This window comes from Calonectris borealis, chromosome 17 (genome assembly GCF_964195595.1).
Source record: "Calonectris borealis chromosome 17, bCalBor7.hap1.2, whole genome shotgun sequence".
In the NCBI taxonomy this organism is placed as follows: domain Eukaryota; kingdom Metazoa; phylum Chordata; class Aves; order Procellariiformes; family Procellariidae; genus Calonectris; species Calonectris borealis.
The window spans coordinates 4,965,311-4,990,311 of NC_134328.1; the positions used below are offsets into that span (position 1 = coordinate 4,965,311).

Sequence of the window (25,001 nt, forward strand, 5' to 3'; positions counted from 1 at the left end):
GTTTGGTTTTCCATATGCTACCAACAGTACTAAAAAATCCTTTAGTTTCCTTCTGCAACAAGTGGCATTAGCCTAAAAATAGCTAGCAGAGTGCTTTAAAGATGAAGCTAATAGATAAAGCCTTTATGCAGGAGCATTTTATCTGACCAACTGCAGAACTTACCTTCATTAAGTAGAAGCTGTAGCCAGATAATCATTATGATCAACAGCATTACAAATGGCAAACAAAACCAGAAGAAAAGAAGAGGAAAGGTCAGATCATTCACCAAAGGAACCAGAGGTTACTTCATTGCTTGCTTCAGGTTACACTAAGTTTAGAACAGCTTGCCTGCTCCGCTTTACTAACTACCTTTTAATAACACTTCTTGCATCACTGTGTTAATCACAAGAAGACGGCTGATGTACTCAGCATGGGTAGCAAAAGGGACAGCCCTGTGCTTACGCAGGGAGGGAGTAAAAAGGATTAAACACAGGATAAGAACAACTGAGAAGACATCTGATTTGATTCTCCTTCCTTCGGCTGCTATTTAAAGGATAAATACAAATTAGGAAGCTTTCAGGGCTTCAACAATAGTTAAAGGTATGTTTATGTCTTCAGATATGGGGGAGATAACCAAGCACTTCAGCCACTTTGAAACTGGGTAGCCAAGCTTGCTTTTGAGAAATCAATAAAACAGAATCAACCCCGCGGAGATGTGTAGAGGATGACTAGCTAAAAATTACTTCTCCCAGGCTCTCTTACTTGACATGGAGCACAAATATGTCCCGTATTAACACGGACTCTATTTTTTAGCCTACTCTCTATGTTTCCATCTATTAGTTAATCCATTAGGAAAATAAACCGTTGTATTTTAATTGCCTTTCTATCTCCCTTCCCTCCGAGAAAGGCAAGCTAGCATGTTTCATAGGATATGTGTCTATAAATGTATTGCTTAATTGTAGAGTAGTTCAGCAGTGATCAAAGTAGGAATAGATATGTGACTTCGGTAACTTAATATTCATCACACTGTGTGTTTCTCCTTCAATAAAATAAACCCATTATCTATCACTTACCTCACAGGGGGTTGTTTGGCTAAATTAATTGTTTGTGCGGCTCTCAGTAAACCTTAGAAGAGAGCAGCTATGTAAGCGCACATTATGAATGACTGCATGCATTTAATGTTCCTGCTTGTGTGCATGTGTTTGTTTTTATGTAGTAACAGCCCCTTGAAATGAGCCTTTTAACCCCAAGATCTAAATGAACTTTGCAAATTCTTATTAATACACGTTAATAACACCCCTGTGTGATAAAAGAAAGCTATTATCCCTACTTTGTGCATTGGGTAAACAGGTGAGAAAAGCCATTAACGACCCGAGCTTCGAGGATGCTAAATACTGGCAGTCCCCATTTCACCCAGTGGGGGTTGCAGCTTGGCGGCATTTCTGAAAACCAGGCTGTTAGCGGTTTGTCTACAAACGCAGCGACAAGAGCGACGTAAAGGAGCAGAAGGCGGCGGCTGCGATCTCTTCAGGTCTAGCGGCAGAGCGTTTCTCTCGGTCACGACACCGGCACCGCTCGGGGTCCCTCCCGGCTCGTCACCAAGCCGAGCTAGCGGCCGGCTTTGCCGAGCAGGCCTCTCCTGCCTCCGCCGCCGCGGCAGGAGGGCTCCCGCCCTGCGTGCCCGTCTCCCCGGCGCAGGGCACGGCTCCGGCAGACGCCCGCGGAGAAGGCGAGGCCGCCTTCGGCTGGCAGCCGTTCTTCGGCAGGGAGATGTACGCGCTGGAGGCTGACGGGGCCTTGCGGAAGCCCAGGCCGTGCGCCTGACCTCCCAGGGCGGCCTGGGCAGGCCAGGGCCGCGGGTCTTCACCTCCACGCAGCTGACAGACGCCGGGGGGGTCGCAAGGTCCGAGTCCAGCTCGGAGTGGCAGAGGGTGCCCCTGCGTACAAGGGGGACTTGGGGGGTACAGGACCCCGCGGCTGAGGGCCGCAGCCAGCAGCCGGCGCTGCCCCTCGCCCCGCCGCTGCCCGGAACCGTGTGTCCGTGCCCGCGTTCCCGGCCGGAGGGAACCGGGGCGGGCACAAAATGGCGGCGACCTCGCGGGTGTTCGCCTTCCGCGACGCGCGCTGGGCCCCCGACCCGGTGCTGGAGCCGAGCGCGGCCGTGCGGACGCCGCAGCCGGTGCCGCTGGTGATCGACAACGGCTCCTTCCAGACGCGGGCGGGCTGGGCCTCCGCCGACCCCGCCGTCCCCGCCGAGCCCCTGCTGCGGTTCCGCTCGCTGGCGGCGCGCAGCCGCGGGGCCCGCGGCGGGGCCGGCGCCGAGACGCAGGTGGGCAACGACCTGGGGAGCCCCGAGCCGCTGCGCTGGCTGCTCCGCTCGCCCTTCGACCGCAACGTGCCCGTCCAGCTGGAGCTGCAGGAGCTGCTCCTCGACCACGTCTTCCAGCGCCTCGGCGTCGCCTCGCAGGTACCGCCGGGCGGGGAGCGGGGGACGCCGGGGCGAGGCCCTGAAGCCGCCGGTGAAACCAGGCCCGGCCCTGGGGGGGCTTGGGTGGAGGGAGACGAGGTGCCTGGGTGCGTCGTGGGGCTGGGGGGTCCAGTGTCGCCCTGGTTGTGCAGGGACGTTGTGTTGTCCCCCTCCTCGCAGATACTCGCAGTGGACGGGCCCTGAGCAACTTGCAGTGGCGACCCTGGCCGGGCCAGGTGCTCCCCAGGGGTGTCTTGTGAACCCCGCTATTCTCCTAATCTCTTCATAGTTTTGTGGTAAAAAGAAAGTGGGAGCATACAACTGCAGGGCGAGAGGTTTGGACTGTGGCATCTTGTCAGGCTGTGGCCGAGAACCGGCGTCCAGGATCAGTTTTTGACAAGGACATTAAACATTGTTAGTTCTGTATAGTGCTCTTATTACTAGTGCTCATTGACTACTTGTTTTGTATTCCAAACTGAGTTGAGAGTTGCTTCTCAGACCATGAAGCATTTTGTCTGCATGACAACACCAGTTTGAAAGCTTCATCTAGTGCTGAACTAAACTTCCACCAGTTTTCCCTCACACTTCACCTCCTCATTGCATAGATTTTGGTTATTTAGATTTTTAATAATTCGTGTATGCTTTTAAAAGTCTGTTCTCCTCCACCCTTAGTTTATTCTTTGGTTGCATTAATATTGGAAGCCCTGCTGTAGACAAGACTTCTTTTTTACCCATTTAAGCACTAGATATAATTTAACTTACATGATTAATAGCCTGCACATAAAGTGCTTTCTCATTGCTGTTTTGGAGGAGTTCTTGCTGAAGCGAGGATAAGTATTGCTGGATTTTCCCTTTAGACCTTTATTATTTTTCTTTTCCCTTGTCTCTTACAGGGTTGTGTTGATCATCCAATTGTTTTGACAGAAGCGGTGTGCAATCCTCTGTATTCGAGACAAATGATGTCAGAGCTCCTCTTTGAATGTTATCAAGTGCCAAAAGTGTCCTATGGCGTAGATAGCTTGTACAGCTTTTACCACAACAGAAGGCAGAACTGGCCCTGCAGTGGTTTGGTAATATCTTCAGGTTATCAGTGTACGCACGTTTTGCCAGTCTTAGAAGGCAGGTGAGTTCTTGGTGTCTTAAGGACGGTGCAGCCTCTCTTTGTCGGTCATTGACTTTTCAGTGATGCAAATACCCGTTCCTCTAGCGTTCAGTATTCCTGCTCCTTATCAGGTCTTACTTTATACTGACGGGTTAAAACTAGCTCTGCAGATTTTGCTAAGTTCTGTTGAATTTTGAATTGAAGAAGCAGAGCTGTCCTTGTATGTTTGTATTTTTAGTCTATTCATGCTTAGATCTGTACTTTCAAAAGTAGAAGGGGATATCTGCCCCAAGTAAGATCAGGCATTAAGAAACATATGTTAGGTTTTAAAGTAGCTTTGGGACAAAAGAAAGTGCTCCGTGAGATTTCTGCAGTTCTTGAGGCTTTTATCATTCTGATTATGCTGCTACGTTGCTGTACTCTTTTATTTTTTTTTTTCCCTCGTTTTAACCATTAGTGCAGGAAATGGCTTTATTATATCTGGTAGATGCTTCAAATTTTCGAGGGTTACACCTGGCCAACTGTGAAATGTTACAAAGGTTAAAGGAACTACTTTTAGCTCCACTAACTATCACTTCCCTTCTTAAAATAGAACATTTCCTTGCTGTAGCCCAAATTATTTAATGTTTGGGTTTTTTTAAAGCAGAACAGAGCCTTTCAGAAAGTATCTGCAATAAACAAAGCAGTAATTATGCTTGTTGTCTGAGAAAAGCAGGTGTGTGGGATTCTCTGGTAACTGAATCTTGAAGTATTTATCTGTGAATATTCATTTGTCTACTTGACCATATCAGAAATTAAATAATACTGGGGAAAGTAGGAGGTCTGTTTTATGCTGAACTTGTGGATCTCTCCAGTCTCAGTTGTGTCTCTTTGCATTTTCAGGTTGGATGCTAAAAACTGCAAACGTATAAATCTGGGAGGGTGTCAAGCAGCTGTGTATCTCCAACGCCTCCTTCAGCTGAAATACCCAGGACATTTTGCTGCCATCACTCTCAGTCGCATGGAGGAAATACTGCATGAGCATAGCTACATTGCAGAGGACTATATAGAAGGTAAAACCAACTGTAATTTACCACTAGACAGTGTTCATCCAAACTTAGTTTTGTCCTCTATATTCCTTGTTCTCAAGTTGGCTTGGATTCTGGCAGAAATACTCTACTACTATTTATAGCTGTCTTTCTGGTAATCTGCCTCATGGGAAATGCTTGACAATAGTTTCGAATTTAACATTAAGATAGAAACAAAATTAAATTTAAAAAAAAACTGTATTCAGATTTCTCAGTGAATAAAAATTGGGATTATTTCAGAGGAAAAGATTTTGAAATGAGTTTATTTTATTAGTTACTTTATACTTCCAACGAAACATTAAATTGGATAGGATGATTTCTGTATCTGGCCGTATTTCTTATCTGATTTAAGGTTTCCAAAATTGCAGAGGATACTTCTTATGACTTCTTGTGAATTAAAGAAGTTTAAAATTTCCATGGTAAATGTCATCTTAAGTAGTGGCCGAAGAAAAGTGGTTTTCTTAAATTTGTCACTTACGAAAGAGCCTGCAAGAGTCCTTAGAAATGTGTGAGAACTCTCCCTTACCTTGGGAAGAGAGAAGAGGCATTAGCGTGCACTTCCCACTTCTTACTACTTTGTGTTTCCTGCGTGCTGGAGATCAGAGCACTAAGAACCATGTGCACCGAGTATGTGACTGGAAGGTAGTTCTCTGAGGGGGTAGCTAAATATGGGGCAGCTGCCAAGAGATGACAGAATCCTAGGCTGGATTGTTGTCTTCTTTCTTTTAAGTCTGAACTTACTGTGGAGTGCGTACAACATATGAATCATCGTTTTCAGCCTGGCAAAACAGTTATTTTGCTTTCAAAACATTCAGAGCTACAGAAGTGGCGGTCCCCAGAGTACTATGAGAACAACATGCACAAGATGCAGCTGCCTTTCTCTAACAAACTGCTGGGAAGCACTCTGACATCAGAGGAAAAGCAGGAGAGGCGGCAGCAGCAATTACGTCGGCTTCAAGAACTCAATGCACGTCGTCGAGAAGAAAAGCTGCAACTTGACCAAGAGAGGCTGGACAGGTTACTATACGTACAGGTAATCAAGGCAAAGTTTTCTGTGTGATCTTTTGGGAGGAGGGCAGGCTGGCCTCAGAGTTTAATCAGAAGGTTATGCATCGCTGTAAAGAAGCTACGGCTGTCCTGTGTGTTTTCTGATAGGAGCTTTTTAAGGTTACTTGCAAGATAAAAGGGAGAGATTATTGATGCAGAGGGTGCTTCCAGGTTCTGAACAGTACTTCTTTTGTGAAATATTTTGAATGCTGCTGAAGTGTGCACATCATAACATCTACTAGTGAAGGCAAAGTGTCTGTCCACTCACAGTTGACAGATAGTTGATTATACCCTGTATTGTTCATCACAGCTAACTCTGATCTGTCTGTAGGAACTTTTAGAAGATGGTCAAATGGATCAGTTCCACAAAGCTTTGGTGGAGCTGAACATGGACTCTGCAGAAGAACTTCAGTCTTACATCAACAAATTGAGTCTGTCTGTTGAACAAACGAAGCAGAAGATCCTCCAGGCAGAAGTCAATATTGAAGTAGATGTCGTGGACAGCAAGCCAGAGGTATAATGTTTTCACCAAGTTAATCCTCCTCTTATGTCTGAAAGAATTAAGTTTTTATGCTTGAAAATGTGCCCCTTCAAATGTTTATTGATGAACTAAGCTTTTCATTTAACACATTGCAACTCATTGTTAATTTGGTAACTGCTTCTCTCTTTTCCGGCTTTCCCATGCAGCTACAGAAAGAGACACTTTTGATTTTATAGAGTATACCTGAAAATCAGTAACCCTTCTTGTGCTGTTCTGCACTGTGCTCTGGGACATATCTTATAGTTTGATTCCATATGGTTCTAAGCATAATCTCTAGGCTTCCTGACAGTAGTTGAAGTATACGGTTATATAAAATTAGTAGGTTTCCTTAAAACTTTCTTGCACATCTTTAAGAAGTTGGAGAAAAAGAAAATAGCCCTAGTGGGTCAGAGAAAGTACCACTGAAGATATTACTGCTTCCCTTTGTACTTACTCCTGGCAGCGTATGCCAGGCAATGTCCTTACTTAAGGTTGACTTGCTTAGAGGGTTGTAAAAGCAGCAGCTAACGTAACGATTTTGTTCATACTTTAAACCAACCTCTAACTCTGCTTTTGCATTAATTTTGGTGAAGTAAGTGGGCCTAGTATGTTAAAGATATTTTTTTTTCAGTGTCTGACAATTAAATGGCATAGAGTTTTGAGTACTTAAATCTCAAGTGGTTATAATCTTAAGACAACCATTCTTAAATGTCTCTAGCCTTGTGCTAAAGATATGGAAGAACCTGTCAAGCTTTTAGTTAAAAACAGTATTTGCTTTCCTTTCTGTTCTTCCCTTTCAGGTGCAGAGAACTTTATGGTAAATAACTAACCCTTTGCCTTCATTTTGGCTATCTTTTTTTGGTGCAATTAAACAGCATGTTCTATTCTGTTTACTTAACAATGAAAGATTAATTGCTACACTTGGTTGTTGCAGTTGTCTTGAAGATGAGAAGCTTATTTGTCTGCTTTGCCAGACTAATACAGGCCCAGCACATAGCAGCTGCTTCTAAGAGATGGTCTAAGGCTGTTCGTGCATTTACTTGAAATTGCCTTTCAAGTCACATAAGATAGAGCTTTTTTAGTTATATCAGTCTTTGCTCAGGAAAAGGTAGAGAAAAAACAGAAAATTTGAAGTATAGAGGAGATATAGGCATGCTTGTGTCTTATACAGAACTTGAGATGTAGCCAAAACTAGCAGGTGAGCTGGTATCTTCTTGGTTGTATTTTGCCTATCCTTAACAGGAAAGTTTGTGTAAGAATCAGAATGACTGTGTTTGAGCAAAATTGAGGTAGATCATGGGCTTACTGTTGTAAAGAAACTTCCTGCCTTCTGTCAAAAGAAAATGTTCTAGAAAGAGGCGATTGAAAGACTGTCTGCTCCTTGTCATTTTGCCCAGTGGTTGTGCCTAAGTTCCAACTTGTCTGTTTTGGATCCCATGCTCCTCCTCTTTACTAGGTGTAATCTCAGACCTCAGAATGAATCGGCAAGCCTTTTTGTTTGGTCTGTGCTTTGTGAGAGAGCCTACAATTATCACCGAAACCATTTGCGAAGATAGGCCAGCCCTCTGCGGCTGTGTAAAGGAGACTAAAAGCTAATTATGTTGTCCTAGGGTCTGTGCCAACTCTTCAGCAGAGTTCTATGTTTATTTCTGTTGCTAGGTTTAAGATGTAAAAAGAAATGGATTTAAAAAAGCATAAGTGTTGGAGATAACTTCAGGTGACTACCGTTCGTTTGCTCTAACAATGAACAGTGCTTCAACTTCAATTTGAGTAATTGCTTGGTTTTCAAGTGCACCTAAGCTAGATACTTCAGAATGCTTAAATGAGCTAGCTTTGTCTCATCCTGGTATTGCTTCCTAGACATTGCAACAAATGTTTCAAGTTTAAAATAACAAAAACAAAGCTGCGGCAACAAAGCTCCCAAAGGTAACATTGTAACACAAAAATAAAGGAGACAATTAAAAAGCTGCTCCTACTTCACAACAGTGAAGCACTCTAGGATTTTGAGTGATGTTTTTCATTAGGAAGGGGCTTTGGGAGCACCTTCACATCTATGTAAAATATAAGGGCTTCTGATATATCCCATGTGCAAATGCTAGGTGGTTGAAACTGTCAGAGATTGTGTGGCAGCTTTGTAGCTAGCAAATATTTGTTTTCCAGTCCCACACAAGCAAGGTAGGGAGTTTAATGGTAATTATAGAGCAGTTAGAGGTGCTGGGAGTGCACCAAGTTTTAACCAATTTAAAAAGCTATTTTAATAAGTTTTAGTATGTTGTTATATTTAGGAGGTGGCTGGCTAGGATCCTGGCAGTCAGCCTGTTGACTAAGGCCTTTAATTTCTGAGGTGGCATCATGATAAATTTATTGAAAAGTGTTTGATTTTTATACTTTGAGTGAATCTGTCTTAACTCCTGTTTTCTAGGTTGTTCACGGTTTTGATTTTTGTCTTCAGTGCTGGAGAACAGCATATTCGGTTTCAGGCATGCTAAAGAATTGAGATTTGAGGGAATTGGGATTGAATTTTCCAATATGTCACCAGAATTTAAGTCATATATGTGCTTAGCACACCTGAGCTAACCTACCTTAATAAACCTTCTCTGTTTCCAGACTCCCGATTTGGATCCATTAAGCAGTGAACAGTCACTGGAGGATGTGGAAAGTATTAATGAGTTTGAACCTTTATTTGCTGAGGAACAGCCTGAAGTTGAGAAGCCTGTTGCTGCAGTGCAGGTTTGGTTTCTATATCTACACCTCGTGCCAGAGTTGCTGCTTCCTGTTTGTCCAGCTAGTCTGCTGCCATTTCTTCAAATGCAAACATTGTTTGCCTGCTCTTGGAAGAGATGCTTAAAATATCTGAACAGGACATTAAGAGAGGAGAAGTCCTTGCAATCTTAGCTGATGGTTTAGAGCACGACCATACCCACTTGGCTCACTCTGCAGGCAGTGCCTGTTGTAGCAGTGCCATGTTATTATAGGAAAAAAAAGTCCTGCTCAATTTTTTTGTCTGTGTGATCCATAGCCCAATATCACATCCCAGTGGACACAGCTTTCAATTTGTGAGGCTGAGCCTTAGGGTTGAGTGGCACCAAACAGAGTAAAGTATAGGAAAAATTCAGTTTCCTTGGCCTTTTGGAACCTTCTACAGCATGGCCCTTTCTCTATGAGAGCATTACGATCTGTTTTTTGTGCAGAATTGTTTGGAAACTTTGTTTATTCTAGAATACTGCTATTCTTTAACATAATTTTCCACTACTTTTCAATCTCATCTTTTTAAAGCCCGTGTTTAACCTGGCAGAGTACCACCAGCTTTTCCTTGGCACTGAAAGAATCAGGGCTCCAGAGATTGTCTTCCAGCCCTCCCTGATAGGAGAAGACCAGGCAGGTATAGCAGAAACCATGCAGTATGTCCTTGAGAGGTGAGTTTACAAAGCTACTTGGCACTTACTTCAGATAAGCTAGTCTTGTTTTGATATCAGCTTTTGCAATACTGGTTGCTTAACAATAATACGAGAAAATATGTTTGAATAGTTCTTTTTGGTGGGGTTGAGCATTGCAGGTTAGACATGTCTTCCTGTTCTGAAAACCATGTGTAACTCTGCTTGTCTTAAGTCAGTGGTCTCCAAACTTTTTTGATCGATTACCCCATCAGTAAAAAATTTTTGAGCACACACCTCCAATATATGTATAGTTGTAAATTACATACAGGTACTACTGAACTAGTATATTATGTACATTTTAAAACGTACTCAAAAACAGAAATTAAAAAAGGATGAAATAATGATGAAATAAACGCTATTTTTATTTATTTATTAATGGTACGAAAAATATCTTCTTCCTGCACCCCAGTGGATTGTCTTGCACACACCCCACTTTGGAGACCCCTGGTCCAACTTGTTATAGAGGGAAGCAGCAAACCTGTGTAAATATCCATCCCTTGAAACAATGAGCTGGCAGTCTCTGTTTTTGCGAGACCAAAATCAGGGGTGACTTTTTTAAGTTACGATGTAGGCACGCCTGCTGGACAGCTATTTCCAGACAACTTAGCATTAGCAAAATGTCACCCCTGAACTGTATGAACATACGAGACTGCATTTTCTGAAATGTAAGAATTCCAGCTCTACTGAGTTGTTGATTTGTCGGGTACAGTGCACAGAGAGCTTTAAGGATTTTCTTCTGCCACCCAGAAATTTCCAGAAAACAAATGCACACAGGTTTTCATGCTAGGGAAGTGAGGGAAGTTTCTCAAAGTGAATCCTGAAGACAAGGTATCACCCCATAGCTGTTCAGTTCACAGGGAGAGATGTCCCTGAGAAAGAGTGAAGTTGTTTTTTGTTTCTTGTAGATATCCAAAGGAGCAACAAGCTATTCTTGTCCAGAATGTTTTTCTCACTGGTGGAAATGCAATGTACCCTGGACTGAAAGCCAGAGTCCAGAAGGAACTCCTCGAAATGAGGCCGTTCCAGTCGTCTTTTCAGGTACACGTATTGACATGATGGTTACGTGAACAGTTCGTTCATCAGTGTTCAAAAGTAATTCAGGCTGGGAGAGGTACAGAGCGGGTGTACTTATAGCATGGGAATGGAGAGTGGTTTATGACAAGACACTGAAAACAGCTATTTTGACCTGAGAAAATTAAGATTAAGCAAAGATATCGTTGCTCTTTCTGAAGACATCAGCGAGAGTAGGGTAGGTGCCTTGGAAAAGGAAAACCTGCTTCAGCTAAAGGACCATGCACACACAGCATGTTTGGCTGGAAATTTGTAGATTGATTTCTTAGGATTGTGACAGTTACTATCTGGAACAAGCAACCTTTGTTAGGAGTAGTTGCTGTGAAAAACTGTGCTCAAAACTTCAAAACTAAATTACATGTTCAATTTGTCACGTGTAATGACTGACTGGGACAGCAGCAAAAGAGATTCAGTGAGTATCTTACAAACCTGTGATCCCTTGCTACATTTTTAGTAGCAAGCACAGTATGAGCTGGACAAGTCCCAGAGTTTGCCATGCATTTTGTCAGGAGATTTGCAAGAGTCTCCCTTGCTGTTCTGAAACCACCTTGTCTTCTCAAATCTACTAACTTCTTGAATAGAAAATCAGATTATAAACTGGGGAGAGAAAAAAAATCAGTGTAAATATAATCTTGTGATTCCACAACCCTTGTTTTGTACAGTTATTGTATGTAGCTGTGAGCCAGGTGTGACTGACAGAAACTAGTTACAGCCATATGCTTGGTAGTTTTAAGAAGGATATTGCTTGCTAAGTTTTGAGTGTGTAACTTGTGTCTATAGGAAGAAAATAAGTGCATTTTCTTCTGCTTTTAGTGTCACTGCAGAGCTTCCTTCTTCCCATTAAAATGCGGTCTGTAACGTGGTCCTATCAGAAATTGTCACTGCACAGATATCGCACATGGGATTTATGCGGTGTCTAGTCTAGCCAGCCCATAGCTGAACCAGGGAAGCAGTTCATGCTACAGTAATAGGAATAGTTTAAATGGAAGTATGAGTACACGAATGGAAAGAGTATGTCTGGTCCTTTCCCTGGTACAGCGATTTCTTAGCCTGCAGTATTCCACCCTGCTACTTCAAGCAGGGATGAAGTTTGTCTGGAGCACTTGATACTGGTCTTGCAGTACCACCAACTCTTCCAGCATTGGCTTCCAGCTGTGAGGGCAGCTGGTTGTGAATGTGATACACCCATGTGCTCTCTCAACCTGTAGAAACGCAGCAGGCTCATGGAGAATTGATCTCAAGGTGAAAACACACTTCAAACCCATTCCTATACTCTTCCCCAGAGGTGCCGCATAATCAGTTCAAACTTCTGAAATTCAGTGGTTTGTGTCATATACTACTGTAATCGGGGTAAAAAGGGTTTTTCTCTCCTGTGTTGAATTGACGTTGTTGTTCTATTTTCCTTCCATCCAGGTTCACCTTGCTTCCAGTCCTGTTTTAGATGCCTGGTATGGGGCTAGGGATTGGGCAGTGGAATACATGACCCGTGAGGAAGGCTGGATAACCAGAAAAGACTATGAAGAAAAAGGGGGAGAATACCTCAAGGAACACTGTGCTTCAAACGTCTATGTTCCCATTCGCCTTCCAAAGCAGGCCCCACGGACAGCAGAGGCATTAGCACCTAGCAGGGTGCTGACATCCAGCACAGGCAATCCTTGTGAGCAGGCGTAGCTTTGTCACAGACCCTCGGGTGGAGATAACAGTGCAGAGAAAAGAGGAGTTACTGGGTTGCAGTATGAGTTGTGCATGAGGTGCAGGCTTCAGCCGAGCCTTGCTGGCTGCTCAGAGAGCGCTGAGCATCTCATCCAGTCACTTGAACGAGGAGGACAAGCCACGCTGGGGCGTCAGCTGGAGTGGTCATAGCACTTGCAACGCTTGGCGCTGCTCACGCGTAGCGCAGGAGTATGCATCAGCAAGGAGGAAGACAACAGAAGTGCGTTCTGGAGGAAAATACCATCTTACAAACTTTCATAGTAAGACTCAGGGTTTTTTGGGAGTATATGTTTTAAAGCTTTTTTTTATTTCATTAAAATGTACTGGTTTTGTACTGCTTTTATTGGATGATCCAGAAGCTGGCTTGTATCCAGTGAGTCAGCCCAGCAGGCGTCTCCCTCGCTCGTCGCAGCGCGCGTTCGCCAGGACGTGTCCGTCAGGATGCGTCCTGCTGCCGGAGGCTGGAGGGGCCGGCCTGCGCCTTTCCTCCTGAGGCCTCCTGCACTCGCGCCTTGTTTGGTTTCCTTCCTGCTACACCCTTTCCGCTAAACCACCGAATAAGCGGTGGGATTTCAGATACTTTTTGACTTCATTTATGTCAGTAATATTGATGTCTTGGTTGAAACTGGAGACCTGGTCACATAAAGCACTGTCCAGCTATAAAGACAGAACGCTCCATAATGCACAGTCCAGAAGGCTGCCAAATCTTCTGCAGTCCTTAAGTGGTTTTACAAGAGAGGTGGCTGAGCAGGGCAGCTCTTGACTGATGGGACTTTTTTATCAAAAGTTATTTTAGCAATAAAGCAAACTTTTTGCTTTACCACTAACTTAGGTGTTTCAGCGATTTGACCTCTTTAGAGAGTACAGCAATAAGGAGGTATTTGAGTGGTTGTACCTTGCTGAAAAATGCAGGTTTGTAGCCGGGCCCCTGTCCTGCTGCACAACGTAGTCTGGCTTAAATTTGGGGATTCAGTTGTCACACTGAACAACTTGCTATTGCTTTCCCAAAAGAATAATCAATACTAAATGCTGAACTGAAATCTAAGCAGACTCCATCACTTTGGCAAAAGCTGTAAACTATTAGGCTGGAAAAGGTAAGACACTGGGGAAAATATCCAGCCCATAACTGGTATAAAGAAGGTGAAGAGGCGGTGGCTTACTGTCCCCAAGGGCCGCAGAGCATCAAGATAAGTTGTCGTCTGGCAGATTCAAAACAAAGGACATGAGGTGCTTGTTGGTGTTGAAGTGAGGTGTTTGTTGCCACAGGATGCGATACACACATCTCTGGATTCAAAAAGTATTATCCAGATCTACGCTTTTAAAAAAGAAAAGTCTGCTAACACGGAGGTCTCGCCTGTGTGTAGGAGGTCCTGCAGCCGTGTATTCCTCGGTGAGCATATGAGGGAAGTGTTGTTACTGACCTGCTCTCGTACACGGTTCCTGCGGCACCCAGCACTGGTCGCTCTCCAGTGGGATACAGGTCTTGGTGGACCTTTGGCGTGGTCCTAACAGGCTGTTGGGCAGGGGGAGGAGGAGGAGGAGAAGGGAGCTTGCTGCCTTCAGGTAACCTCGAGCTTGATCCTATCCCTAGCTGCCTGGAGGCGTACTAATTTTCAGGACCATTAAGGCAATTCTATGGGTGGTGAAGAATGTGGAAAAACGTGCTGTGCTGAAACACAAAGTTACACCCTAGTGAGGTGTCTTCGCTGATCTCGGTTCACATCAGTGACCTGGAGTGATGTGCCGTTGCTTTTTGACCCCTTTCTGATGCATCTTTAGCCATAATGGCAGAGTGGCTACTCAAGATACAGAAATTTGTTCCAATACGTGGTTGCTAAATAGATAAGAGGGTGTTGTACATAAAACTGTTCCAGAATGAAGGCCTAAAAGGGTATCTGTAGTGGATGGTTATATTGGTTTCAAATGTTTGGCCAAATTGTGCCAACCACTTCACTTGCATTAATTCAAAGCAGAGCTGTCTAATTCTGTACAGAGATGCCAGATCAGCTGCTTAAACAGCTTCAAGGGAGCATAATTTTATAATCTCCTAAATATTAGCTGTTAATTTGTTACTTTATCCCCACAATAGCTGGCCTAACTAATGAACTTGGACAACGTGATCACAGTCACAGGCTGTTCTGAATGTGCTGGTGGGCATTCAGTTGCTTGGAGTAGCACCATGAAAAGTGTGAACATTGTAAAACGGGATTAATTTTACCCATTTAAGTTCAGTTCCCCGATAAGATTTGCTGTGGTGCTACATGAACATCGGTGCTGGCAGGAGGAAAATGGAGGGAGTGTGTGGTGCTGAGGGCAGGAGGACACAACGGCGTTATTTTTGACAGTAGTGTTGGAGTCCTTGTGGAGCTCCACCGTTGTGACACTGTGGCAAAGTCTTCTCATACTCATGTGCAGAATTTGGTTGTTTTCCATATAATTGGCACAGGGCTATTGGCCTGTTTCTTCTGCGCGTTGGCTTATGCCACCTGAGAGGGGAGCAGGCCAATAAGGCACCTACCTGGATCCTTTTTAACGGGACTTCTGGTTGTGTGAGGAGCAGTAGGAGGAATTGTTACGACGAGAAAACTGTTTACTGAAAAAAAAAAAAAAAATCATTCTGTGGACAGGAAACTTGCACTGACGCTGCGAGGGCCTTTGCCAAGCGATCGCAGGGCGGCTCTTGAGTGAGCTGCTGTGCGAGCAGCCTCCAAATCCATGGTGCGTTTGTCCTGGCGGGTGTCCGGCAAGCTGACGAGGTGCAATTGCCAGTTCAGAGATGGTCAAGTGGCTCCCATTTGGTCCTCAGTATATTAAGTTCAAAGCAACCTGTAACCTTATTATACAATTCAGTTATCACCTAATTCAGGTCAAAGAATACAAAAGTACAAGTTGCAATTTAACAGGCATGGTGAGCTTGGTCTATTTAATCTAAAAGAGAGCTCAAACTGGGTTCCACCTTTACCGGGGTCCCTAAGACCTGCTCCAAGTGGAAACACCACGTCAGTGAGCAGCCCTGGAGACTAAACACAGATCACGTGTTTAATGTCCCAGATTTCCGTTTGAGCTGCATACGAGCCTTGCTTTTGGTCTTCAAGGCTTCTTATGTTTCCTGTGCCATAGCGACTTCAAACACTAACCGTTCTTTGCTAAATCTCCGCTAGGACACCGAGATTAGAACTCTTTGCTCCAGTTACTAATCTCTAAAATACTTAATGCGCTGTGTAAGACAGCATTTCAGAAGAAAGAGAAGATGCCCACGAGCTGTCACTTAAAATTTAGGATTATCCCTCCAGAGACAGCCTGCAATGATCCTCCAGCAACCAGTCATAAACCAGGAGTTTTGAAGCTTGTGTGGGATGGGCAGGGGAGGGGAGAATGCTGTCATGGATTTAACATTATCCCCAAAGTCATAGGTGGGATTTCCACCCCGGTTCGATATGTCAGGCACAGAGCAGCTGCGCTGATTCCCATTGCTCACTCCCACTCCTTTGTGCAGACAGCGAGCTGGTCCCTGAGCATCAGCTTCAACAAAACTTCTCTGTTTTAAATGGCTCAGACCCCCCGGCACGGTTTGACAAGGGTTCTTCAGGCTCCTTTCGCTACCTCCTTCCAGGCGCTCGTTTCCTATACTTAGTTGACAAACACCTTTTCCCCACTTGTTCATCGGATGAGCCCAGCCCTACCTCTTGGAGCGGCAAAGTGCCATAGTTTCACGTTTGTTTGGTTGGGTTTTTTTTAATTGTATTGGGTTTTTTACATCCTTAGGGATCTTTTCTTCCTCTTTTTGAGCAGTGGGCTTGGTTTCCATTTCCTAATGCAGCAGAGACCGTGATGAGAGTACTGCACCGAGAGTCAGGAGGCCTGGATCCATTTTCATGCCTATTTACTCACGACAAGCCATGGCTGTTTGCTCTGACCTCAGATCTGTGCCTCAGCATCTGCAACAGCAAAGCTAACCAGAGAATGGTGCTAGCGGAGAGTTCCACAGAGTGCGTAATTACTGCAGAAGACAGTAAAGGTGGTGGGAAGGTTGGAAAGGGGTTTGTGGGGAAGGAGGGGAGGTCAAATAAAGTCATGGAGAATAGGTCCGTCTGTGCTTAATGCACAGTGGGCCAAGTGGAAGGTCTTCAAACCACTCATTGCCTGAAGCTGGAAGAAGCATATAGCATGGTAAGAGTCACTCCGTGCAGGTATGCTTTTATTCTTAAGCAATTGCTATTGACCACTCTCAGTTAGAATATGAAGCAAGCTGGATTTATGGTCTGGCTCAGAAGCTTTTATGCTCTTAAAATTCCTGCGTTTAGGCAGGACAGTATTTTTTTTAGCTTTTTATTTATTTCAGGACAGGTGAAGTATGAAGCAGCCTCTCCCTTCATCTGTTGGGAAATAACTGTGCTGTGCTGATGGGGAAAGCATCTTTTATGTTGCCAGTGAGATTCTGTGAAAGCGTCCAGGTTCCTGCAGTTCCAGTAGCCATAGTCAGGCGGTTAACATCAAGAGGATGCTCATCCCCAGGGAAGCTCGGTGCACTGCTCTTGGCAGGTCTGCCTGAACAAATGAGCTTTACAACATGCAAGGAAAAAGTGTGGCTTTATTCAAACCTATGTCAGATAAATCCCAGAGGAGAGAAACCTTTGGAAAGCATCTAAGCTCCTCATGTTTGAACTGCTTGGGAACGTGGTGGACGATAAAGTATTGGATAGCAGGAAGACCACGGTGCATTGGGTGCCTTCCTTAGATGAAGGGCAAGGGTGCATGGTGGACCTCTGGGTGGGAGAAGTTTTGAGGGGGGATGGCAACCTGACGCCCCAAAAGCCTCATAGCCGCCACGGTGGCACATGGAGGGGGCGCAGGGGGCTGCTGTGTAGGCACTTTTCCAAGTGCCCTGATGCTCGGGAGGGGTGGGACGCTGTTGGCTGCAGCTGAGGCTGATTCTCCTCCTCTCTAAACTATCGCCCTGTTTCTGCACCTCTTCCTGGGGTGTCCTCCATGCTCCTAAACGGCTCTGTATGCCCAGTGGGAAACTGTCCCATATGAGCATGGGAGGCTGGGGACTCGCTGCCTTGTCTGAGGCTTGCTTGGAGGCGAGTTTGAGCGTGTGCAGTTTTTGGGTAGTCTTATCTTTCCACTAAAGATTTTGATGGGGAGATTTTGTTCTTCAGGGTGTTCTCGCTCTCTTCAAAAGGGAATGGTAATAAATAAGAAAAACAAGCCTGCCTCGCTGACACTTGTTTCTGCATTTGAACGGCAGCCCAACCACGTCCAAACAACAGTCCCGTTGGTCTGGTCTTCCTGCTCTGCTTTGAGGGCTAGCAGGGACTTTCACGGGGCTCCTCCACGCAATTTTAGACATAATTTATGTCGCTGCTAGAATGACCAGAAGTCCCCTGGGGCACATGGGTCCCTGTTCCTCAGGGGTGGCCTCCCCTGTCACCCTTCTCACCTGGAGCTGCCTTCCAACATTTCATCTGCTACGCTTAGGTAAATCCACCTCATTTAGAAGCCGTCAACTAATACGCTGTCAGCGCTCCAGAGGCAAAATGTCTTAAAAAGGTTCAAAACTGTTTTCTCAGATGTATCCACAATGACGGCCCCCCGGGATTCCACCATGGATTCTTACCGCGCTGGGTTTGAGCTATTAGTAAGCTTCTTGCATTACACCTTGCGTAGCTTGTCTCGTGTTAGGAAAAGCACCTCTGATTTCTGAATGTGGCAGGGTTGGGGTTTTTTTGTCATCCTTAAACTTAGTTTTATATCCCTTGGGTTAAGTGGGTGCATTAGCATGATGCTTCTGGCTGGCACTGGGAAATACATTTCAAACCCTGATCCGTGGATCACTATATTTTTTTTTTTCCACACTACAGCTTGGTTAAAATATACCCCACTCCTCCTCTCACCCCAGATTCCTGCCACATACCTGGCATTCCTTCATCCTTAATGAGATGAAGGAGTGGGGGATTTCACCCTCCTGGAATTTTAGAGGAATACTAAGTGGATTTCTCATGAAAAGCATCATTTAGGATACAAATCTCCCTGAAAGATAGTCCCCGCATGGCAAACCTTGCTTTTGCTGGTAATGGCTAACAGAGTGTTTAGTTCCTTGTTCACCAGCTACTTTCCCCTTGGGCCTTGTTGTAAGTATTGCCGTTGATGGAGGCCACGTTGGAGCAAGCTCCTGGTGAGGGGGATGAAGCAGAGGAGACTCGCGTCCTTGCAAAGGTAGGTAGGGACACCAGTGCAACTCCTGGGCTATTGGCACTGGAAGTTTTACTAGTTGCTGCAATCCAGCCAAACTCTCCGTATAGCGAACGCAACGTAAAAGTTGTCAAGTCAAAATAGTTTTGTTCCAGGCTTAGTCATTAATTTACTCTAATAAATATAAAGCTGTATTGGATCAAAGGTTCCTCCAGCCTGGTCCTGGTAGTGACCTCCAGGAGATGTCGATGGAGGATTATAAAAATAGGAGCAGTAGCGATATGTGTGTAAAACAGGAAGAAGATTGTAAATAATTACGGCTGGTTAATACTACATAGCTGGGGAGGCATGCAAATGCAGTGCTGCTGGGGTCTGTCTTGGCACGGGATCCATCACCATCGCAGGACTCTGCCCTCTTACACGTGTTGGAACGGACAGGTTAAGGTATCCAAATCACAGAGCTCCGCAAGGATGTGGATTTTTGGAGTAGCAATACCATGCTGGGCTGTGAACATCTGCTTCGGAGGCACTGCTCTGCCCAGGGCTGCACTGTGGATGTTCCTGAGCCTGCAGCGAAGCTGCTGTGATAGCAGCAAAGGGCTGGGGCAGGACACTGCGCCTGGCCAGCGAGCCCGGCTCTGCCTCCTGCCTTGGGAGAGGGGCTTCACTGCAGCTCCACGGGGTGGATGCAAAGGCACCAGGAGCCCTAGGTCCTGTCACGTGGGGGCCCCGGCTTGCTTTCATCCAGCTCCGCGGTGGCAGAGGGCCACGGGCAGTCCTCGCTGCTGAGGAAACAATGGAGAGGAAAGCTTTGATTTCACCAGTGATGGACACCCTCCTGCTCAAGGGTGGTGCAGATGGAAGGAACTGGAGGTCGGGGGCTCGGTTTTTTTTGCTTTTATCCTTTGTTAACTGCTGGCAACTTCTTGTTGTGACCTCTCTTTAGGTTTTGTTTATGCACTTCGGCTGACATTGTTCGCAGCAGGCCTTTGATATTCGGCCCAGGAGTGTCCTCTGGCCTGGGAACGGGAAGAGTTGAGCCCGGCTGCCCGCAGGCGCACTCCAGCCCGGGAAGAAGGGCTGGTGCCCTGCCGCGGTGGCACCACGCAGCAATGGACCTTTCCGTCGCCTGCGGAAGGCGAATTAGTCACATGCTATTATGGACTGTCCCCAAGGTGATGGCTTGTGCCCAGCGTCTGTCCTCCTCGGCCACAGCAGCGTCCCATGTCAGCAGCAGCCGTGGCCGATAGCTCTTGCTCAGGCAGGAGCAGCTGATGGTGCTGCGCTGCCAGCGGGTGGAGAAGATGCAAAGAAAAATCTGGCATTTATGGGAATTTGTCGTGATTTTTCTGGGAAGAGAAGAACTAGGAGGTTGCAGAGCTTTTGTACGGGGTTCAGGCTGCAGATTCATGCCTGGGATTGCCGGGAGGTGCCCAACACGTGTGATCTGGGGGAGCTTTGCTCAGGCCTCCTGTCCGCAGCCTCCTGGGGGTGCACGGGCCGGTCCACCGACCCCTCTTATCAGGGCTGAATTGGGGCTGGAAGGGATGATTCCCCAGCTCCTGAGGGCTTCACTTCCCAATGCGCTCTAAAACTTACAAGTCCGTACCCTTTGTGATAGTTCCTGTTCACAGGAGGCTTTGCTTCTGCCCCTCGCTGCCCAGATCCATTTGTCTGGATATTGAACGAAAACAACTTTTATAATGATGCAAAAATGGAGGGGTTAATTTATATTTATGCTACCCCTTTCGAATGCATTTTAAAAATCCCAACGAATACTGTTTTTCACCAGACAACAGATTCCCCGGGCAGCAAAGATGACAATTCCCAGGAGCCATAAACCCCTTGAGCGTGTTCACCCAGCTCAAAATGCACTTTATAATATTCTATCACCTTCAGCCTACTCTGCTATTTTACATGCTGGGATCTGAAATATGTATAAGCACTGGTTGTGCTGTATGCCTTACGGAGAGATTGGAAATGAGTCTTTAATTGCAAATTTAGCAAGCTCTGGATGGCAGTTTTTACAAGCAGTCGTCATTTCAATCACAGGAGCCAGCAGTCACGAACAATTGATTTTATCAGGTATCAAAGTACACGCTTACAATCTGGGAAGTAGGGCTCATCGAGAGGGGTTTTATCTCAAGCTCCAGGCTTTAGGGGGAAGGTTTAAGTAGACGGTCACCATTTCAAGGAGAACTTTAACTTTCAAGTACTCTCCATGGCCCGGCAGCAGAGGAACTGAGCTACACAGAGCCACGCGGGAAGCGGAGCTGGTTCATGTGTGAACCTCCCTATTCTGCAAGAAGCAGATATTTAAAAAAAACCCAACAAAAAAATACCCCCCAAAACCCCACTGTTCCGATTTTGAACCCAAAATAGCAATTTGGTATTTCCCACAGAAGAACCCCCCCCTCGGCTTGTTCTGAGCAGCTGTACTGACAATTTCCTATCTTTCTCCCTTCTAGAAGGGTGTTTGAGCAGCTCCAGCTCCTGAATCGAAGGAAGTCTGTTCCTGAACTGCAGACAGAAATGCTCCAGGATTTTCTGGCTCAGGAAATCAGTCCTCAAATCTGAGGCCGACTTCTTTGGAGCCACAGACACCAGAAGTCCCCACCAGGCTGGTAGAAACCTGGCGAGTCAAGTCCTGCCAGAAGTGACAATTTCTGTGGCTCCAGCTTTGCAGGCTTCATGTCCTCGGCAGATTTTTGCTTCACGGGTTTTGTCAGAAGATGCTCAACCAGGCTGCCCCTTCTTTTTTAAAGAAGGCACTGTGGCTTAAATCTAGGCAATTTTAAAAAAAAAAAAAAATCTGTTTTTTTTTCCATAGGCATCCTAAGGACTTTCTTGAAATTAAAGCAAAAGTATGGATATTTTGAAAGTGTGTTGCTCCTTCATGTTTCTACTTGAAAATAAAAAGGTTGTAGCTGTCTAAATGTGGCACCAGTTTCTGCAGAGATGTGTAATTTAAACATTTTGAACTTAAGTGCAAGCCTTTAATGTAATAATTTCTTAATACTGCTGCCACAACTGTTTAGGCATATAAGCTATTTGATTATAGCTTTATGTTAAATGAGGAACCATAATTAATACGATCATGTTTAATTCCTTCCTTACTGACCATAAAGATAGAATAATTTCTCTAGAGAAAAGTGAGTTTCCTCAAATGACTAAATAGAAAGATTTTTAAAATAATTTAGCTTTTGGAAAAAGAAGTTTAAGCTGGTAGATAGGATTGAAACAAGATATAAAATGCAAAATGCCTTGCTTGAGATGTGCAGAGAGAATCCCAGGGAGCCTCGTTCCGTGCCCGCAGCATCCCCCTTCCCCGGCCGCAGCCGAGGTGCGGGGGGAGCAGCGGGATTTCCCCCAGTCGTCCCTTTTCCTCCTCCCAGCACCATTTCATGGAAAACACAGAATGCGAAGCCTTTGGTTGTCAGAGCTCTCCAGAAGACATGCTCCATTTTTCACTGCTCTCTCCCATTTTTGCCTAAGCTACATTTAGTAGCCATTTTGGGAAGCAGAAAATTGGTAGAGAAGTAGAAATGACCCTGCTGTCATGCCCAGCCCCTCAGCGGGTTCTTTTCGGAGTGGCTCACAGCTGGTGCACGTGCACCATCGCAGCGAAGGCTTGTGAAATATGGGGGCCTGAGCGCACGGAGACATTTTCACCCACATCCAAGTACCTGCACATCAGCGTCAAGCACACCGTCTGCATCGGGGATGCTCTGGAAAGGTGCCTGGGTGCATCTTTACAATTTGCACTTGTACAAACCAGGGAGATCCTCCGTGCCAGCCACCCTGCCTGCAGGTAAAGCAACCCATGCAGCTGGCACCGTCGCCCATCCCTGCAACGCCCTGGTGAATCCCACGGGGTTCACAATCCCAGCCATGATACCCCGTCCCTTTATCTTCCGTACAGCACATCTTCTGCCATCAAGTCCTTGGGGCCGGGAGCATTTATCTTCTCCTGGTAGAAATTCAGCACTAATGACTTCAGCAGGAGCAGAGATAGGCAGCTGGAACGTGCTTCACCCGTGCCCCGATACCATGTGCCTTAGCCTTGTCCGCACATCGCTGGTTCGCTTCCGAGCTTTTCACCGCAATTTTTGGTGCAACGTAAATACATTTGTGCTTTTTCCTTCTACGTAGCTGCACGCTGACGCCCACTTGTCCACCTCTCCGGAGGAAAAGGCCACTCTTACACTCATGTGTCACCCTGGGGAGAATACAGCTGAGCAGGGAGTCATCAAGAGGGTGTTGAAACAACTTGTGCTCTAGAATATGACCTTCAAATTATTTGCTTAAACTTCTGAATGAGAGGGAGGAGAGTGTACTCAAAGCTATCTGTTTCTGCAGGCTGAAAGAAGATATAGGTGCTTATTTCTGCCTGCAGTTGCTCCCTGAGCTGATTCCCCAGGAGTACTTTGGTGTTGAGTATCCCTCCCAGGTCTCTGCTGACATTATTAGCAATGCTGGTCAATTAGGTGTACCAGGAAGGGAGGAAGAACGACGAACAGAGATGTCAATTTTAGCACTAGCAGGACAAAAGAAAATTAATGTTTGCTGAGCAGAAAGGATTTAAGACTCTAGCAGGGAAGGAGGAGAAGGAAAAGCTGTAAGCTTTTAAGGAAAGAACTATAGAAAATATTTAACGATGCTTTTCAGGGCTTGCCAAACAAGCAAAATGCATTATAGCGTTTTCACCTGCTGGCTCACACAGATTTGGCTTTTGATTCGCGATTATATAATGTGTTTTGCAGCCCAGGCTTTAAGCAGGGCCCGAAGGTAAGTGGATCCAGGGGCCATTGTATTGTCGGGGAGAAGAATGTGGTTTTGTGCTCTTGATAGAGGTGGAAATTTGCAGCAGGTCAGGTCTGGGCTGCTGAGGGATTAGGTCAGTATCAGCTCTCAATGCTGCCTTAAGGCAAATTGAATTTTTCGCAGAAGAGGGAAAGATGAAGAAGAAAAAAAAAAAACCCTGCAACTTAACTAATCACCTGCCACTAAATAAGGCAGTATGAACTATTCACCACCTCCACTGTGCTTTATAACATTACTGCAGTAATTACATGGCACATTTGATTGGGGCATTTCTAATCCTTGCAGAATAAAAGTGATTCTGCCCAGCTGTGGCTGTGCTGGGTGTTTGGTTGATCTGGTGGGTTTGAGTTCTTGGTGGTGGGGTCAGTTAGTGGGTGAGCTCCAGGGGATGGGTTTTAGTATGGGGAAAATGAGTGTGGGGGGTGTCCAGCTGAGAATCACAGCTTTATCTCACAGGAGTTTTATTCTTAACTATGTAATTCCAGAAATTCTGGGTCTGTTGATTTGCATTTGCTGATGGCTGCTGTTGGAGAGGTAGGAAACAGCCTGCCTCATCCGAGACAGGTACTGGTGCTCTTTGTTGCCTGTTGCTTTTCCTTCTTACTGGGGTAACCCCAGTGACATCCCACCCCAAGTGCTCCCAAGGAGTGCTCTAACTCTTGTTAAACCCCTGGCTCAAATCCCTGCTTGGCTTAAACTTTGTGGGATGGGTGGCTGCCCCGGATGGGATTTGAATGGTGCTTTTGCTGGGCAGGTGTCTCTGGCCTCTGCCTCCTGCTGAGCAGGGCTGCTTGCAGAAACCCCGCGATGGTGGCAGACTCCCTTTGTTTGCTTGGAGGAGATTCACTCTAGGTAGAAGATATGTGTTTCAGACAGAAAACAAGAAGAAAGCTGTGGATAGACCTAAGCCAATGTTCTTGTGACTCTTGAATTAGGAGAAGGCTTAATGATGACTCTCAGACAGTGTTTCCTACTGCAGCTCCTCAGAGAAGAGCTCCTGAGAGAAGGGAGGGAAAGCCTCTCGCCAGCACCAGAACAACTGACTGTTCCCCTAGCTCTCAGCCATCTGAAAATAATATGTAACATGGAGTCTGCTGTGGGATGCTTTGCTTCTCCTGCTCCTGAGGCTGGTAACCTTCACCCCTGGAAGTCCTCCCACACTGTGGCCATAGCTGTACGTGACCAGGCTGAACACTGGAGGTGGTTAAGGATAATAAAATGGAAGGAAAAAAAAAGCCAGAGAGCTGCTGTAGCTTTGCTTTCTCCTCTTGTGCTTTGACATGTCTGTCACTGTGGACAACAGCCTGGTGGCCCCATAGGGAATTAATATCTCTATTGCAACAGCTTTGGCAGCGCTGCTGAATGCACTGATGAAACCGGTGCCTGTTTCTCACGGGCTTGGTGCCAAGCGGTGCCGGGAGGTCAGGGACCTGTCTGTTAGTGGTGGTGTGGGTATGTTAAGGCTTGGGCTGAAACGGAGTATTCAGGTTGAACAAGTTCGGTCAGGCGTGCCAGTGACCTGAGCACTTTCCTTTATGGTCCTGCCAGTTTTGCTGGGGACTCGCTGAGCAGTGCCCG

At 45.8% G+C, this 25,001-nt stretch overlaps 1 protein-coding gene across 2 annotated transcripts; it reads left to right on the top strand.

Moving 5' to 3' along the window:
* The first annotated feature begins 1,843 nt into the window (after positions 1 to 1,843).
* ACTR5 (actin related protein 5) lies at positions 1,844 to 21,535 on the top strand. Of its 2 annotated transcripts, XR_012676241.1 has the most exons (10): positions 2,049 to 2,447; positions 3,341 to 3,570; positions 4,432 to 4,601; positions 5,432 to 5,649; positions 5,995 to 6,177; positions 8,791 to 8,913; positions 9,460 to 9,599; positions 10,526 to 10,658; positions 12,105 to 12,664; positions 21,068 to 21,535. XR_012676241.1 is itself a non-coding variant. In XM_075166341.1 (9 exons), the coding sequence occupies exons 1-9, from the start codon at positions 2,064 to 2,066 to the stop codon at positions 12,360 to 12,362; spliced, it is 1,839 nt and encodes a 612-aa protein (XP_075022442.1). In that variant the 5' UTR covers positions 1,844 to 2,063; the 3' UTR covers positions 12,363 to 13,231. The 2 variants fall into 2 exon arrangements, 1 of the variants encoding a protein (XP_075022442.1); XM_075166341.1 differs by lacking the exon at positions 21,068 to 21,535 and having other exon boundaries at positions 1,844 to 2,447; positions 12,105 to 13,231.
* The last annotated feature ends 3,466 nt before the right edge of the window (positions 21,536 to 25,001 follow it).